This window comes from Miniopterus natalensis, chromosome 16, assembly GCF_054644295.1.
Source record: "Miniopterus natalensis isolate mMinNat1 chromosome 16, mMinNat1.hap1, whole genome shotgun sequence".
In the NCBI taxonomy this organism is placed as follows: Eukaryota; Metazoa; Chordata; class Mammalia; order Chiroptera; family Miniopteridae; genus Miniopterus; species Miniopterus natalensis.
The window spans coordinates 18,616,398-18,635,001 of record NC_142096.1 but is presented as its reverse complement, the minus strand read 5'-3'; the positions used below and the strand labels follow the sequence as shown (position 1 = coordinate 18,635,001).

The following is an 18,604-nucleotide window of genomic DNA, read 5'->3' as shown; positions in this document are numbered from 1 at the left end:
AGAATCCTGAAACATAAATCAGAAAGAATATATGAAGGCTGATTTCTTGAGACATGAACTCAGGGGATAAAAGTTTGAGCTTCTCAAAATTGAGCCTGGAGGACTTTGCATAAAAAAGAAGCTTAGGGTGATGCAAGGACAGTAAGCCCACTACAGGGCAGGACATGACAGCTACTTTTTGAGGAAAAGACTACAGCAGCTCGGAGAAGACAGTGAGTCAGGAAACTGCTGATGGGCAACAGGAGAGTGACAAGCGTGACCTGGCCCCTGGGATGGGGAGTGCAGAACCTAGGAGAGAAACTAGCAGGAGACAGGGTGGGTGATGCTCACAAAAATAAAGAGAGGAGGTGCATCCACAGCAAAAGCTGTGGAGACACTTACCCACGGGGGGACCCATGCCCCTGCAGTGCCTTGGTGCTGCCCAAAGATGTGAGGCAGGGTACAGTATTTGAATTGACAATTCCGTTAATCAAAAATCTCCATGGCCAAAAGTTTTTCTAAAAGAAAGGGTTTATTGAGCCATATGCTATCCAGAAAAAGGTCCAGGTCCTGGGACATGCAGTCTGGGCTAGATGCGAACATGTCCCCCCATCTGAGGGCAGATGGGCCTCTTTGATGCAAACAGTTTGGGGAAGAAAAATGTAAGTTGTTTTGTAAGAACTAGTTCTGGGATAGGTGCAGAGTCCATAAGGAACAGGGAATGGTATGGGTGCGCTCCCCTGGGGTCTTAAAGGCTGGGCATTTAGGGGAGGTCTTAAGGGATGATCTGAATAGAATATTCATCCACTTTATGCTGATGTACCAAAATGAGGTTATTTCTTTTAACTTCAGCTGTCCTTGGGTGTGGTTGGCAAATGGCACTATTGGAATTCTGCTGTCTCCCTGAGAAGGGTGATTTAAGCTATTTACCCTCTGGTTGGGAAGGAGAAGTGCAAACCATTTACTCTTACATGTCCCTGGCTTAAGGAAGACAGGATTTACTGGGTGGCTGCAAAATTGTTTGGCATCTAGATTTTCTTGATGGCTACAAACTGCTGTTTAACATCTCAGTTTCCCTATTTCGCTCATCCTGGCTTACCTACCTGTCTCAACACCATGAGAAAAGTAAGTCAGACAAAGAAAGAATATAGAGCATTCTATAAGACACCTTGCCTGGGCATTTTAAACAGTGACGTACTTTTTTTTTTAATGTTTTTGAGATGGACAAAGCTATTCTAGGCAGAACGTTATTAAAGAGATATAACAGTCAAATAAAATACATGAAACTTGATTGGACCTTTGGGACAAATGGGGAAATTTGGATATGGATTAATATTTGATGGTATTATAAAGCTACTGTTAATTTTACTGGATATGGTACTTTTCTTTTGGTTATGTATGATAACTTCCTTCTTCAAAGGTGAGTGCTGGGTACATGAAGTGTGTCAAATCTACAAACTTACTTTTAAGTGGTTCTCCAAAAGAAAGGAGAAAATAGAAAGCAAATATAGTGAAATGTGAACAATTTTGTTTGGTCTAAGCATAGGTCCCTGGAACACTTACGTACTATTTCTTCAAGTTCTATTGTGTTGGAAATTTTTCATAATAAAACTTTGAGGAAAATAATGTATCCCAGTCATCAAGTTTAGATGGGTCAGCAACCAAGTTTCACATTTTCCTAACTGAGCTAAAAATAAAAAATAAAAGTATTTCTGTTCTCATGTAGATTTCGGTATACCCACAGGAGAGCTGACGGTAATGGCAGCTTTATGCCTGTAAATTACTTTACACACCTGCGTCACAGTCACACCTTTACTCCAGACCAGTGTGGGTGTTGAAAATACAGGATTCATTTCACATGTTGCAGTAATGTTGGGTGAAAGCCAGGAACTTTTCATGGTTGACACCCACAGAGATAACTTAAGATGTGGGAGGACACATGGAACTGAAATCATACAAAAGCCAGCTTCTAGCAACCAGCATAACCTGTTTGCTTCATCCCGTCTGAGGACTCTTGAGCCCTGGGAGTGCAGCATTTCTGAAGGTAAGATTGAGAGTGAAAGGCAAGAAGGGGCAGGGGGGAGGAGACATGCTTGTGGGCCCCACTGGGTGCAGGTGAACGCATGGATTTGGCCTCGAGGCAGGGACCTGCACTCACCAACAGCTCACAAGAAGAATGGGACTGAGGTAAACTCCTGAGCAAACTACTCTCCCAAGGTCTCCTCAGCAATCCCACAGTTGAGGAAAGCTCTAAAAAGCAGAAAAAAGCCTTCTGACTGGCTGCAAACTCAATGTCATTATCAGAGTTTCTTGTGCCAATGATAGAAATCAAAATTTGCAATTTACGAAGTGCTTTATTATATTTGTTGTTTTGATATTTTTAACATTCCTAAGAGTCAGATATTTCTACAACACTCTCACAGCCATCCTTTAACCTGAAGTGCACAGGGCACGCTTGCAAATGAAAGGAGGTCCTTGTGATTTGAAGCCCAGTGTACTCAGGGTTCTTCATGTGTAGTGGTCAACAGAGCAGGAGTTCAGGAATCCCACTTCTGCCTAAGTACTGTGCACCCCTTGACAAATTTTGTACCTACCTGAATCTCATACTTACCCCACAGGGCAATTTTGAGGATTAAATAAAACAAGGCATGGAAGTCACGTCCTTCAATTGAGTACTTAATAAATGCTTGCTTAATAATGCATAGTGATGTTTTTCTACCTGCCTGGTTTCCATAACTGCCCAAGAACCCACCTGGGAGCCATGTCTTTTCTGGCCAGCACTTTCTATATCCAGGGCTTACATGTACCTTTCTCCTCTGTTCCACAATTGAATGCTTTCAGCAGCCTGAGCCATAAGTCTCTTAATTCAGGGAACCTTTAAACAATGAATGGCTGGGGAAACATCAAACTCCTGTCCTCAGAATAGTCCCAAAATGGAACAATGTATTGCTAAAATTTAATAATTTTTATAGAAAGCTACTTAAATTTCTTTCAAGATAAATCATCTCCTTTGAGAATAAACATTCTCTATAAAAAAAAAAAAAAAGAGGAAATTCACAGTCTTCTCTTGTTCTTCACATAAAAAGCCTAAAACCCTAAATACCTTCTCCATCCCACTTGTATTTATTTTTAATAGATGATAAGATATCATTTGTTTTCATAAAAACAATACACTACATGTTGCCAGGATTGTGCTTGAGCCAGAAACATGTACATAAGCTTGGAGAAGAGAGTGAATTTTCCATCACTTGATGTCTTTTTTACAAACTGGAAATGTGCATTAACTCTTAATGGAAGTCCCTAAAATTTTCCAAGGAGAATACCATTAAGGATATGGTCAATATTCTTTTTTCTTTTTTTTTTAATATGTATAACTTTTATTTTTGTTTAAAGTGGTTAATATTTTTAATGAATCCAAATAAATTCATGAAAGAGATCTGTAATGCCCTTTTTCCTTGCTCTGTCCTGGAGTCACGTTTCCCCAGGATTTTTCTTCCCTCCTGAAATCCAGTTAAATATTTATAATGGTGTTCTGGCAATAATACTCTTTTTCTATCTATCTCAGTTAGGATTCCTGGCAGGTCAGGACTAACAGCAAGATGAAGGCAGCCTGGGTCCTTTGGTGTCCTCACTTTAGTCTTCAGGACGTCTCAAAATTAACTCCTGACTAATATGAAATACATAATGCAAAGATCATTCTTTTTATCAGACTCACTGTTTGCCTTTTTTCTTTCTTTCTTTTTGCTATATATCTTAGCATTTGAGAGCTTGGAAAGTGAAGTCACCATGTGGGTTCAAATTCTATCCTCACTGTTATTAACCTTGTGACCATGGGCTAGTTTGCTTAGCTTCTTAGTAACTCTGTTCTTAACTATAGAACAGGGCAAACCTTGCAAGAGTCAAATGCACACAAAGCATTTAGAACCTGCCTGATTTGGAGCAAGTTTCCATATGTATTGCTGTATTATTATTATTATTTCCTCAAGCAGCTGTGGTCTGTTTTAATGTGGGTTCTATGGATATCAGCATCTAATTTCTACATGAAACGATTGTGTAGGAATGTTCAAGTGTAACAGAATATGATTATCGAAAATCAAGGATGTGTCACCAGAAACAAAAAATGCTGTATTATTTTTTGTTAAAAGTAGGTCTGGGAAAAGTACACATTAGCTCCGAGAAAAGCCTATTCTAATGGTAAAGGCCTGGACTACAATCAGGAGACCTCCACCCTTGATCCTAATGTTACTTTGAATAAAGCTATTCAGTACTTCTTGCCTCAGGTCTCCACTATAAAATAGTAATAATCGTACCTGGCTTGACTCTCTCAGAGGCACATTGTAAGGTGAAGACATACAAAAGCTTTTGTTATGTTGTGATGTTATTTTATATTATTGAACATCTGCTGATGAAAAGCAAATTTCTAGTAGATATGAGGTCATCAAATGAGATCATATAATAGAAAAATGACTAGACTGAGAATCCAAAATCTTGGTTTACTAGTCACATAATGTTTGGCAAGTCAAGACTCAAAGGCCCTATGTCTTTAACTATAAAGCTGACCTACCTATAGGTCAGGTTAGATTATGTGTAAGAAAGTGCCCTATAGATTGAAAAGACTCTTGTTAACATAAAATATTTTATACTCATTATTTATATAATTTTAAAATTCAGTGATTTTAGCAGTTGTTAAAATACTTATTTTAGATAATTAATGTCTCAAGGGTAAATCCTCTTGTACTAAATAAGTCATGTATATTGCAATTGTGATAATGTAATGACTTTATTAAGTTACCTTTTTTCTTATTAGGACATTCCTTTCTTCAGTGAATCAACATGGATGTAATTTTGGACACCATGATTTTTTGCGGAAAATTTTTATATTATTTTTTAGAAACCACAGTTTACAAGATAATTCCCAAGAAGAAAAAAGATGTTGCTGGAGAGATTGTACTTATAACAGGAGCTGGAAGTGGAATTGGGAGGCTAATGGCCATAAAATTTGCCAGCCTTGGAGCCATTTTAGTTCTATGGGACATTAATGAAGAAGGCAATATGGAAACATGTAGACTGGCCAAAGAAAAGGGTGGTGAGAAAGTATTTCCCTATAAGTGTGACTGCAGCAACAGGGAAGAGGTCTACAGAGTTGCTGATCAGGTAAGCTAATTGGTGTCCTTAGATTGCATGGCCTGGAAAAAATAATGCTTTTAATACGTGCTTTTACAAAGAAGTGAGGAGAAAAGTTTGTCGTGGACTTCTCCCAAGATTTCTGTGTGCCTCTTGCATGTTAGGAATCTGACTTTGTAGCCTCCACAAAGGAGTATAGAATAAAACAATACACGTGGGAATTTTTTTTTTTTACACGTGGGAATTTAATGAGCCTTCTGAGTTGTTGCCCACTGAGTTTTTTTTGGCAACTCATTTACCATCAGGGGTTAGCAGAAACTAGGACTAGTCCTGGCTCTGTTGCTCATTGGTTGTGCAATGTTTACCAACTTACCTGCCCTCTCTAGGTCTTGGACAGGATGACAGTGACCATTAGGTTTTTCTTAAATATCCAAGAATATCTTACATCAAAGGTTCCATCTCCTTCTCAGGCCCATGTTCCTTCCCCTCAATTAGTCTAAAACAAAGCACTTGCTCCCTTTGATCCTCTCATCAAGTCAATGGGATGTTCTTCTCTAAAAGTTAGGCTCTCCTGGATGTTTTACTCTGTCTGGCTTCTTCCCAAAGTAAGGGAGTCTGATCCCTCAGCCCAAGGTCAGCTCAGCAATATTAACCTGTCTTTCAAAACTTGTCCAACTTAACTACATCAGGAGCAACATTTACCTACTATCTCCCAATTATATAATTGGGAAGGCTCAACATGAAGCAGTGCATGGCCCAGGACTTAGAAAACCAAGCCAAGGCAGGCAGTGCTTTCTGTTCAAAAACAAAGAAACAGATTGCTGTGTCAGCACAAAAGAACCAGTTCAGGGCAAAAAGTAAGTCTTCAAATGGTTGTTTAAACGTGCATCATGCTTTGCCCCTGGGCCAGCTTTATCGTTGTCACCTACAAAGCCATAATTTGAGACAAAACTGTGAAAGAGAGAAAACTAGTCCCTGTGGTGTTTCTGGAACACACTTGCCTGAGTAGGAGGGTGGTATATTGTGGATTGTGCAAGCAGGTGAGGTGGGCAATGCAGAAGGGAAGGCTGAAGGAAAATGCTGTAGCACAGCTGTGGACCTCAGGGAAACATCAGCCACAGGCAGGAATTAGATCTGGGGAGGTCTTTTGGACAGAAGTGCACAGGCTCACAGAGGTCTCTGGGCAGTGGGCCAAACACATCTGTGTTTGGGATGCCTTCGTGCCAAGCACTGGCCAGGCTCTAGGAGGATGGGATATGTTTCTGCTACCCAACTCACAGAAGAGTCAGGAAGAAGACACATACAGAAGTAACTATCAGACACATCATGCTGAGGGGAAACCTAACTGCCAACTAAAGGAAGGCATTTGGAAGCATTCAGAAAGACAGAATCAGGCATCACTCATACAACACCCTCAGCAGTAGCAGCCGCAGGAAAGGGCTAGTAGCACAACAGAAATAGGAAGTAGAGAATAGATGTAATATTAGGTCATCTCTACACAAAAAAGCAAGGCTCTTTAAGCAAAATCGATAAACCACAGTGGTTTTGTTAATATAATTGATCATAAAGTTACTTTAAAATTGCTGGTGTTCCACGTGCAAGATCAAACACTTAGTTTTAAAGAAACTACCTGAATAAAATGAGAAAAAAAATTACCTGGAAAAATAAACATGACAATGTAACACCTCAAATGAATTAATGTTTGCCCTACTTCTGTCCAGGTTAAAGAAGAAGTTGGTGATGTAACCATCCTCATTAACAATGCTGGAGTCGTGACAGGGAAACTGTTTCTCAACACTCCAGATGAAATGGTGGAAAGATCATTTCTTGTAAATGCCTTATCTCATTTCTGGGTAAATCTTCATTCTTTTTTGTTTTCTTTTGTTTATAAGTATGAAAACTCCATGTATTTCCGTAAACAACTATTCATTTATCTGTAAATACTCCTTCTGTGAACTTCCCATTCATAGACTACCGGCCTCTCATGCGGGTTTCACCTTACCACACACTCAGAGTAGCTTTTCCTGTTCCTGCCCTCTTCCAAACTCTCAGCGTAGGGCCCTTCCCTCTCTCCTCTCTAGTTTGGTCCCAAGATGTATTAGGCTATTAGGAAATCTTCCTACCAAAATACAAACAGAATGTGACAGCCATTCTACAGAAGAGATTTAATTTGGTCATGAGCAAAAGAGGAGCTTATGCAGAAAGAAACTGGCTGTTTTTAGAGTCATGGTTTATATGTATTTATGACTGGGCATCATAACAAAGGAAATAAGCTCTTACTGTGTCACAGGCACTGCTCTGAGTTCTTTTCCTGCACATGGCAGCCATGGCACCATTTTCTTTTCTTTTTTTAATATATATCTTTATTGATTTCAGAGAGGGGAAAGGAGAAGGAAAGAGGGATAGAAACATCAATGATGAGAGAGTCATTGATCGGCTGCCTCCTACATGCCCCCCCACTGAGGATCGAGCCCAAACCCAGGCACGTGCCCTGACTGGGAATCAAACCGCGATCTCCTGGATCCTAGGTCAACACTCAACCACTGAGTCACACCAGCTGGGCAATGGTGTCATTTTCATGTTCATTTTACAAATAAGAAAATTGAGGCTCAGAGAGTTTAAACGACTCACCCAAGGTCCTGCAACTGCTAAGTAATGGTCCAAACTTACAAAAGGAAGAAGCAAGAGAGAGAAAGGAAAGACTATTTACGGAAGGAGAATTAGTAAATTTATTACTCAGGCGTGTCTTTCTTGGGACCTAGATAGTCTAGACCAGTGCTGTTCAGTAGAACATCTGTGATAATGGAAAGGTTCTTTTTCTGTGCTTCCCAAAATGGTAGCCACCAGTCACCCACAACTATTGAGCACTTGAAATATGGTTGGTGGGACTTAGGAACTAAATTCTTAATTTTGTGTAATTTGATGTATTTAAATGCATACTTAAATAGCTACATAGGCCTAGAGGCTACCATCTTGGACAACATGACTCTAAAGAATGAATAGGAGGCTGAAGGAGATTTGCGTTACCAAGGGCGTTTCCACCAAGAGGGCTTATACTTGAGGCTGTGATAAATGCACACATACCAGCAGGGGTGGGGCATGTAGGAGGCACAGGTGGCTGGAACTGGGCCTTAGCAGTCATGGGGAAGGGAGGGAGAGGCAGGGCCTCAGTCCTCTGTAACTCTGAGGATAGAGCCTTGGAATGGGTTTGTTTTAGCGTCCCAGGCTACCCTTTCTTTCCACTCAATGTTTGTATACTCACTATCTAAGGTCCTCAGAATTAATCCCTTGACCTTCTTTCTTGATCACTGGAAAGCCCCATGGAGCCCAGCAAGCCTTTGTCAACCAGTATTTAGTGAGAACCTAGCACAGTGCTTAACACACAATAAGTATTGCATAAATATTTGGGAAACCGCTGATATCTTTCCCTCTCCTGCCCCACCTAAAATTTCTTTGGGAAGAGGAACTATCATCTTGGCGAATGGAGCTATGGGGTACCCATATCTAATCATACCACAAATATAGAAGCCATCCTTGATTCCTCCATTGCCTTAATGCCAACATCCTTGGCTCTCCCTACCAAACATGCTCAAGTGCACTCATTTTTCTCCTCTGCTGCTAGCCCTGGCCCAAGACATTGTTATCTTTTGCCATCCTCTCAACATGGCCTCCATCCTCCACACTGTGCTTTCTAACCTGTCTTCAGACAGGAACAAAGTGATCTTTAACCAGTTCATCTCACTCCCCTGCTCCAAATGTTCAGAGCACTTGGAATAACATACAGTTACCTATTACGGCCTGAAGGCCTCCACACGGTGTGGCAATATCCTCCCACATCTGTTGCCCACTTCTCGTTTTCTCTACTTTCTGCTCACTTTCTCTACTCCAACGATCCTGAAAAGACCCTGAGCACATCAAGCTCTTATATATCTGAGGGTCTTTGTCAAGCTGTTCTCTCTGACAAGAAGGTGGCTCCTTCTCATCCTTCAGCCCTCATGTAGTCTCTGAACTTTATATTGTGTGTTTTAGTCTGTTTGGCTTAATTCACTTACATAGTTAACAAAAATGTATTAATAAACATATGCATTTATTTTGCTTATTAATTTTAATATGCATTAATATATATGATCTGAAACATAAAATATACATATAGCTATGTGACAATATCATGGCTAGCTTTCAATCATAACTTTAAAATATTATTAACTTTATTATCATATTAGAAGATATAGTATATACCATGTTAAGCTTGCCTTCTCAATTCAAGCGTTATAAAAACAAGCAAAAATTGTGCTAGCTTACTCCATACTGTGCTCCATGAATTTTAATTTTTAAAAAAATTTTACGATAACCAAAGATTTCTCATAAATTTACCCAAATTGATATTACCCTAAAGTCTTAAAGTTACTTAACTTGATATACAGAGTGGCAAAGTCACTAGAAATATTAAAAGGTTGTCAAACAGATGACATGGAAAAATTGTAAAAGACAGTGCAAGTGGAGTAACTAAGTCCAAACAACTGACAGAATTGTCTGAAGTTCAAAAACACCAATCCTTTCTTTTTACAATGAAGTTATCACTTATTGTAATTCAATTTAACTAAACACATATTTATATTCATCATAAACGGAAATATTTTATGGAAACTAACTTATTTGACCCGTAACCAATGTGAAAAAAAATTAGGAAGTTCACTAATTAGGCTTTTCCATGAGAAAAGCCAAGTCTTACATCAAATTCAATAAAATAAAGCAAATCTGATGCTTTTTTGCATTACATTCACATGTGATAAAATCAGGGAAAATAGATATAGTTGTTTATCTAAAAAGTCTCATTAGTTCACAGATTTACTTTGATTATGAATAATGTATAAGCCTGGATTGATATATAATTCCCTATTAAATCCCCTGGTTAAAAACATGTTTTACAAATTTCATTAATCGCTCACTGAACAATTAATACCTGTATAGTGAGAACAAATGATGGGTTTCTACGATGAATTCATCTTCTAGAATGTCCTAAAATGTCCTCACTGGTACACAGTGCAACAAACAGAAACAGACCTTGAAATACCTAGTCACTTTTTCTCTGTGAAGGAAAACTTTTCTCAGCTGGACACATAAAACTGGTACTAGCCTTAGCTCAAATGCAAATAAGCATACAGATACATTTGGAGGAGCTGGGGGCAGGGGGGAGAAGGGACACCTTGAGGGAAAAAACAAACAAAACTGAACTCTTGCAAGTGATTAGATCCCTGTGAGTAGATAACTGCTTACCCTGATCCTTTTACATTTCTCCAGTGTTCAGCCATGTGACAGACTGCTATGAGCCACTATTTTCTCTCCCTTTCATCTAGGGAGTTTCATTGCCTCAACTCATGAAATTCCTTATTAAAAGTAACACTGAGCCCTGGCCTGTTTGGCTCAGTGGTTAGAGCATCAGCCTGCAGACCAAAGGGTAGCAGGTTCAATCCCTGGCCCTGATCAACGTATGGGAGGCAACCAGTCACATCAATGTTTCTCTCTCTCCCTTCGCCTCCCCCCCCCCAAAATCAATGGAAAAAATATTCTCGGGTGAGGTTAACAAAAAAAGGTAACACTGACACACACCTTCAAGGCTATTGCTCAGCTTCACCTTAATTGAAAGTTTACAAACTTTCACACGTTTCTAATGATTCTGCACCTGAACCTCCAGTCCTTCAAGTCCCAGCTAACCACTCTGGAGATGCCCTCTGAAGCCCAGGCTGGATTTTTCACACGCTTGTGCTGAAAGACAATAATAACCAGCTCTTGGCATTTCCAACTGGTCTGTAGTAGTGACTGATGTAACAATATTTTTAATTTTTAATTTTTGAAAAAGAGGTCGTCACCACAAGAGAAAGACATAAAATGTTACAGCACTCGAACATGAAATGTCAAAAAAGGCCGATTGTCTGCATCTAAGCAGAAACTCAACCAACCAATTCAATAATTCTGGAACAAGGTTAGTCAGACACAAAGACCTTGAAAGCAAAGGTAACATTGTTTGAACTAGTAGCTGCTACCCGCTCTATTGGGTCCTTGTAGGTAAACACATCTCAGCAGACTCTGCAAAACTCTTAACACCAAATTCTGACATCATTAAAATTATAAATCTCATAGAAATAGATGGGTGAGCATTGTCTGTCAAGGTTTAACTTAATTCATTTATGGGAGAATCAGCAGAATAACACAGCTGGTAAGTTGATGATATGAGGAATTTGAATTTGTATAGTCAATGACAAAGAATGCTGAAATGAGATCACTGAACTCTTACTTCTGGGATTATTTTTTATGTTAGACCAAAAAATTATACCTATTAGTTTTATACAAGTTACAGGATTTTACAGGATTGTGAAACATCTGGGTCCCAATAATTAGTCCAAGTTACGTTGCCAAGAGAGTTAGATAAACCTCAGGCAAGATTATTAGAAAATGTTCTACTATGCTGAAAATCACACAATCATCTCTTTGTTTTATTTCCAAGTTTTGGATTATTGTTTCTAAACAGAGGTTTGATTAAAAAGTCCCAGTATCAGAGGTAACGAGAATGGAGAAGTTCCTTGAGAGAACCTAAGGAGCACAGAGTAAGAGCATTGGAACTTTTTCATGGCATGGTATCTCAGGACACTGAATTAATATCTTAGTTGAAGATGAATAAGTGAACTTTACCAAAATAGCTAAACGTATATCTAAGTCATAGTAGACAATTGCAAAGCACTTTATTTATCAGACTGTGTTTTCCTTGCATTGAAATTCACCTCCAAGCAGTTTTTCGCATGCTGTCAATCCATCAGCCTGAAGAGGAATCTTGTTTATTGTAAAGCCAGGAAGGTGAAGGTGATTAAATTTTAATTCAAATTGTGGAAAACAGCACAGAAGGGCTCAGCATATTAGAAAAATTAGGTTTTAAGGAGGTTTTTTTAAGAAAATTATAAATGTAAAATGTTGATTTAATTGGCATAGTTAACTTAAAAGGAAAAACAAGTCAAATAGTATTTCTTATAGATTAACACATAACAAATTTTAAGATCCTTAAGAAAGGTGAGTACATGGTACCAGTGGCTATTTTGCACTGCCACAGGATTTAACACATCATAAGTGTTAAATAAATATTTATTAAGCGAATCTGTAAATTCATCAAATACATAAATACATTCATTTATTTTATTTGCTCAAAAAAATAATAAATGAATGAAATATTGACACAGTATATTTATATCTTCCAGACATGTAAGGCCTTCCTTCCTGCCATGGTTAAAGCTGACCATGGTCACTTGGTCTGTATTTCAAGTGCAGCAGGATTAGTTGGCATTAATGGACTATCAGGTGAGTGCTTTATTTGACCATGCATCTTCTTTATATTACCCAGTCCATAGCACCCAGAAATTAGGACTCTTTCAAAGTATAAACCTGCACCAAGGGGAAATCTCTGGTACATTTATCTCTATTTATAACACCAGCATTACTTGCTATTTTCCTGTTTTAAATGGCAGAGATAAGGGGAGATATTTTCTTCTTTAAAAAAAAGAGAGAGAGAGAGAAGAGTGTGCCTCTTGGCTTATTAGTCTTCTTGGGTTAAGAGAAACTGAAATAATTTCCATCTTGTTTTGAGGTATAGAGTATGGAGATACAGGAGTAGAGTGGCCACACACACACACACACACACAGTGATGCTTTATCCCCAAGGCTAAATCATAGAAGAGATAAAAGAGTTTCAATTTTTAAAATAATTATAAAAATTAACTTGTCAAATTTTATTACTAACAGCTCTTTACTTTGTTTTAGATTATTGTTCAAGCAAATTTGCAGCTTTTGGCCTTGCAGAGTCTCTCTACTATGAATTAAAACTAATAATCAAAAGTAAAGTTAAAACCACCATTGTTTGCCCATATTTCATCAAAACTGGAATGTTTGATGGTGTTACAACCAAGTAAGTGATCCCTTAAAGTAATCTTTGCTCTTATAATAATCTTCCAGTGTATGTCAATTATTTTTCCATTTTGAAGCTTTGAAGTATGGACAGCAAAACACAAGAAATAATTTGAATGCCTGATTTTGTAGGAGAAAAAAATTCAATATGTATTAAGTTAATGCATTTATTTAATTTAAAGATTTTATGGTTATAAAATTTCTGGTATAGTGAAAACTTAAACCTAAATTGCTAATCAGAATAATATAACAAAAAATTGGTAGTGAGAAGTAGGCCAAAACATTGAGACACCCACGCTTGGAGACAGAGAAAGGCTTATTCAATTTGGCTAAAGTGAGAGGACAGGAGAGCAAGATCTCTCAAATCCATCTCTCTCAAAAAGAGAAAGTATGGAGTTTTTATGGCGCTGGGGAGTAAGGGAGGGAGAGTTCCAGAGATCTGAGAGAGAAGCCTGTGTTTCTTGAGTCACAGAGAACACTTTCGTATCAGACTCCCGGGTTTCAGCAGCCAACACAGCTACCTTGAAGATGTCCTTTCCTTCTGCAAAACAAACTCACAAATTCTCCTGGAGGCCCTGAAGTTATCCTCTTGCTTGACAAAGAGATGCCACATTAGCAACTTATGACTGCATTCATCAAAACAGAAGGAGCTGAACAGGAAGATGGGTTACCATGTAAACAAAGGCCTAATTAAGAATTAACTTATTTAATTCTAAAAAATAGTAGGGGCATTCAAATCACAAAGGGCTTGGCTACAAGGGAGCAAACTGGAGAGTAAAGTCAGATGTAAAGTCAGATGATGTTAGAAACTATAGGTACGTTTTTCTTCCCAGAGGAACCATTTAACCTCAAAACAAAAAGGGCCTTTCAAAGTGAGAGGGGACAAGCATTCACTTGAGATCAAAGAAGAGCAGGCACTGATTAAGGCAGAAGATCTCATAGTGTTCTGATTAGGGGACAACGCAAAGGGCATTCGTGAGAAGGGGAAGGGGAACATTACATCAATAGGAGGAAGGCGTTTCTATTGGTGCAGAAAACATAACATAGTGATGTTTATTCTAAAGAATGTTTTTAATTTTCAGTCCAGTAGCAATCAGTACAGTAGTCATAATATCTGCTTTCTTGTTGTCTTTCAAACAGTTCCTTGGGACATAAGGCGCCTGTAGGCCTTTTCCGAAGGTTATTTTGCCCTGTTTTAACTTTCCAAAGGTTTGAAGCATGAGATGTGCAAGGCAGGTCCTCTGGGATGGCAGCTTTGGCTCCATTTTAAAGTGGCTCCAGTTTTTATTTTTTTACATTGTTAACCATTTGCCAGGACTGTTTATCATACACTTCTACTTTTGTTTCATCAAAACTCTTCATAATAAATATTGTTAAATAAAAATAAGAAATCTATATGAGCTGAAGGAATGGCCATAAAGGAAAAATATGGTATTAATGGGAATAAACTTCTAGAAAATTTGAAAGAAGGGTATCTACTACAGAAATTTAAACAGGAGAGTTAGAAAGCTCTGGAATCAAGCAGATAAGACAGTATATCTGTTCAGAAAGGACAGCCGTAAATGGCAGAAAGAATTTCAAGTGATGAAAGCAAAATGAGATCTTCGCATTTGTGTTACGGAACTAAAGGGGTTTGTCACCTGCGTGAATCAAAGCCCAATCAGATGTGAACAGGATTTTGCAGCCAAAAAGTAAAGGTTTATTTTTAAGGACATAGCACCAAATCTGGAATCACAGGTGAGCTTATACTCAAAGACCTGGCTTCCCCTATGGCTTCTAGGGGGTGGGTTATCTAGGGGGAAAATCATTAATCATGGTGGAGTTCGGGTTGTGATCTCTATTAATTAGCCGATGCTAGGGTAGGGAATAGTTGATTATTGCATCTGGGCCTGATGTCAGCCATGGTGTCACTCTGTCTGGTTTTGTGAGGGTGTGGTCTTTGTGGTCGTTCCCCATTCCTGGGTCTCGAGCTGCACCACAGCTGAGGCCTAGATGTTCCCTAGTTTGACTGAAACTCTGTCTCTGGTCAACAGACCTGAGGCTTTGTTCCTAAAATGATCTGATGGTGACCCTCATTGTCCTGAGGGCTTAATGATTAAGGGAGTGGATGTGCAAGGGATGAGGCAGGGTGCTGGATAAGGCCAGTTTTCATCAAAAGAAAAGAGAAGAGGGAAGGTCGTATCAAAGAAATGAAGTTCCTGTGCAGTTACATTTGCTAAGAATATTTTCTGATAACATGACATTAGCTTCTCCTGAACAGTAAAAATTGTCAAGACTACAGAACGAATGTGACCAGCCAAGAGGAGGTAGTGTGGTAGCCAAGGAAGGCAGTGATGTTAAATGATGACTTGTAAACTTGGAGTTTTTACGTATATAAAAGCTAAAAGCAAAATCTCAGGAAAAGAAAACTTTACTAGTAATGCTAAAATGGCGGGGGGTGAAAGAAACAATGATGTATAGATTATATTTTTCCATCCTTATTGAGATATAATTGACATGTAACATTGTGTAAATTTAAGATTTACAAACGTATTGATTTGATGCATTTATATATCGCGAAGTGATCACCACCATAGCTTTAGCTGACACCTAATTACCATTTCTTTTTTGTGGTGAGAACATTTAAGATCTACTCCCTTAGCAACATTCAAGTATATAAACCATGCTGTACATTAGATTCCCCAGAACTTGGTAATCTTATAACTGGAAGTTTATACCCTTTAATCAACATCTCCCCATTTCCCCCACCCCCAGCCTCTGTTTCTCTGACTTTGGCTTTTTTAGATTCCACATATAAGTGATATCATACAGTATCCATCCTTCTCTGTCTGATTATTTCACTTTGCATAATGTCATAAGGTTCATCTGAGTTGTCACAAACAGCAAGATTTCCTTCTTTCCCATGGCTGATATATATACCTATACCTATATCTTTATCTATTCATCAGTTGATAGACAGTTGGCTCTTCCCATATCTTGACTAGTGTAAATAGCACTACAATGAACATGGAGAGCATAGATCTCTATGAGATCCTGATTTTTATTCTTTTGGATATATACCCAGAAATGGGATTCCTGGATCATATGGTAGTTCTATTCTTAATTTTTTGAGGAACCTCCATATAGTTTTCCATAGTGGTTGAACCAATTACAGCCCCACCAGAAGTACACAAGGGCTCCCTTTTTCTCCGCAACCTTTCTAACACTTGTTATCCCTGGTCTTTTTTGTAATAGCCATTCTAACAGCTGTGAGGTTATATCTCACTGTGGTTTTGCTTTGTATTTCCCTAATGATTAGTGATGTTGAGCACTTTTTCATGTACATGTTGGTCGTTTGTATGTTTTCTTTGGAAAACAGTCTTTTAATAAGTGGTAGAGCCCTTTAGGACACAGTTCTAGGGAACTTTTAGGAGTATAAAATATAAAGACTAATTACCAACATTCAATTATGGGTAGCTGATCAGATTTCAAGAATCAGCTGAGATAACAGAATTTCTTAAGGAAGTGCAGTTCAAGTAATAAACATAATATAAAAGTATAAAAATGTCAAAGTAATGTCTTTTGGGAGCTTTATTCTTATGCTTATCCCATTTCAACTTAAATCGATTTCACCAACATCTAAATTTGCTTAATGTTATAAAATGCTCTGCCTGAAATAGACATATTACACACGCTCAAGATTTTTTTTTTATTATTAAGAAGCAATCTTGCTTCTTAATAATAACAATTACTTGATGTTTAGAGCAAGGAAGAGGGAAGAAAAATACCAAAAATAAAAAATCTAAAAGCAATTTCTTTTATAAGTCCAGACTATAATAGAGCAGAAATCAATAAAGGCAGTGATTTCATTCTAGGAAATTAAACATATTATCACTGGTCCCGGTACTGGTCATGAGAGAAAAGACAGGGCAGTTCCTAACATTTATGTTGTTTGAATATTTATAGCTATTGTTATAACTCCGTATCAGAAATTTAATAATTAGTGCTCATGATGACAACAAAAAATAACAGTCTGATTATACAGCTCTTTTATTTTCATTACAGGTATCCATTTCTGTTCCCTCTACTGGAGCAGGAGTATGTGGCCCAAAAAATTATAACTGCTATTTTAGAGGAACAGCTTTACTTAATGCTGCCTAAAATGTTGTATGTTGCATTGTTTTTAAAACAGTAAGTTAACAATGACGTCTCTATCCTTTTGGTTATTTGTGAACAAATTGTCCTCTGTCTTCAAGGAACTAAAGCCATCAATGGTTCTCAGCCTCAGGTGTACATTGGAATCACCTGGGGAACATTTAAAATTGATGCCTGCGCCCTATCCCAAGGAATTCTGCTTTAATCTGTGTGTGTGTTTTCTCGCATCTGCTACCATTTGTTAGCCTAGTAAGTAAGGATGTAAGAGCCTTTCCACAGAGCTCAGAGAGTGTAATACATGGATAAACCGTGGCCTGAGCGTTGGGGTTTTTCCAGGCTCTCAGGACGTAGGATGGTGCGCAGAGCGGTGACACAGCAGGCCTCAGGACAGCATACTTTGTGCAATTCAAAAGTAATCTTTGCAAAGAAATCTCTTTGACGCCTCTAAAAGGATTATGACTTTTTTCCCTCTGCTTTTTCCTAGAATATTATCTCCAAACATGGCAACTGCCCTTGCTGAGTACATTGGCCTGAATACTTGCATGGCCAATTTCAGAGTGAAACAGGAAGCAAATGAAGTTCAGACTGAAACTGAGAAGGAACACCAAAGCTGAAGCCTCAGATGTGATAATAAAATAAAATGTTATGGGAATAGACTATCCAGAACTCCTCCTAATGCTTAAATCATTCCACGTTACCAAGGATTACTAATACACTTAAAAGTGTCACCTTATGCCCAGGACATGGTTTACACACTCACAATTTTTCTAGCCATTCAAATTATGTATGCAGTTTTTCCTATCATTTTTAAATTTGGTAAGTAATGTATTTATAAAAGCATATTAATGCAAATTGACCCTAATTTAATTTTTTTATTGGTGACACGGATGTCCCTCATTTTCCCCTAATTTAATTTTTAAAGACAGTGTAATACTTTTAGAAAAGGGGTAATTATAAGTAATGATCTTGTAAATCTGTGTTTTAGGCTGATAATTTTTCAACATCAGATTTAAAGAAACATACTAGTTTTGTAATTAAGGAAAATAATGTTTACCTCACAAAGTGTAGGTTTATTGTGTTGCTTATTAATTGCTGCTGGAGTTGGATGATCATATCAGTTCTGTAAGAGGATTGGATCTGCTTATTCAATAAAATAAATCTGTAACTAATCATATTTGCTTGCATCTGAATTTACCAAACAATTCATAACTTCTTTACTGCATAAGAAAAAATAGTACACATTAAACTCCTATTTATATTACAGGTTTGAGAAGGAAACTTATTTTCATAATTAAGTTAATAAAATATTCCTAACATCGATATACTCGAAAACACAATATAAACTCCCCCTTTTAAAAAAGTGTATACTCATTCGAATGTGCACCACACTTGCCAGCCATTTGGCAAGCATTTCTAA

General features: G+C 38.0%; 1 protein-coding gene across 1 annotated transcript; it reads left to right on the top strand.

The window, feature by feature from the left end:
- Positions 1 to 4,812: 4,812 nt before the first annotated feature.
- LOC107533136 (short-chain dehydrogenase/reductase family 16C member 6-like) lies at positions 4,813 to 18,293 on the top strand. Its single transcript, XM_016207713.2, has 6 exons — positions 4,813 to 5,133; positions 6,825 to 6,956; positions 12,351 to 12,450; positions 12,910 to 13,054; positions 17,098 to 17,223; positions 17,672 to 18,293. Exons 1-6 carry the CDS (start codon positions 4,813 to 4,815, stop codon positions 17,799 to 17,801), a joined length of 954 nt encoding a protein of 317 aa, XP_016063199.2. The 3' UTR covers positions 17,802 to 18,293.
- The last annotated feature ends 311 nt before the right edge of the window (positions 18,294 to 18,604 follow it).

Coding starts and splice junctions, on each gene's coding strand:
- LOC107533136 (XM_016207713.2), top strand. CDS start 4,813: ATGGATGTAATTTTGGACACCATGATTTTTTGCGGAAAATTTTTATAT. Junction 6,957..12,350: donor ATGCCTTATCTCATTTCTGG/GTAAATCTTCAT, acceptor TATATCTTCCAG/ACATGTAAGGCCTTCCTTCC. Junction 13,055..17,097: donor TTTGATGGTGTTACAACCAA/GTAAGTGATCCC, acceptor TTTTCATTACAG/GTATCCATTTCTGTTCCCTC.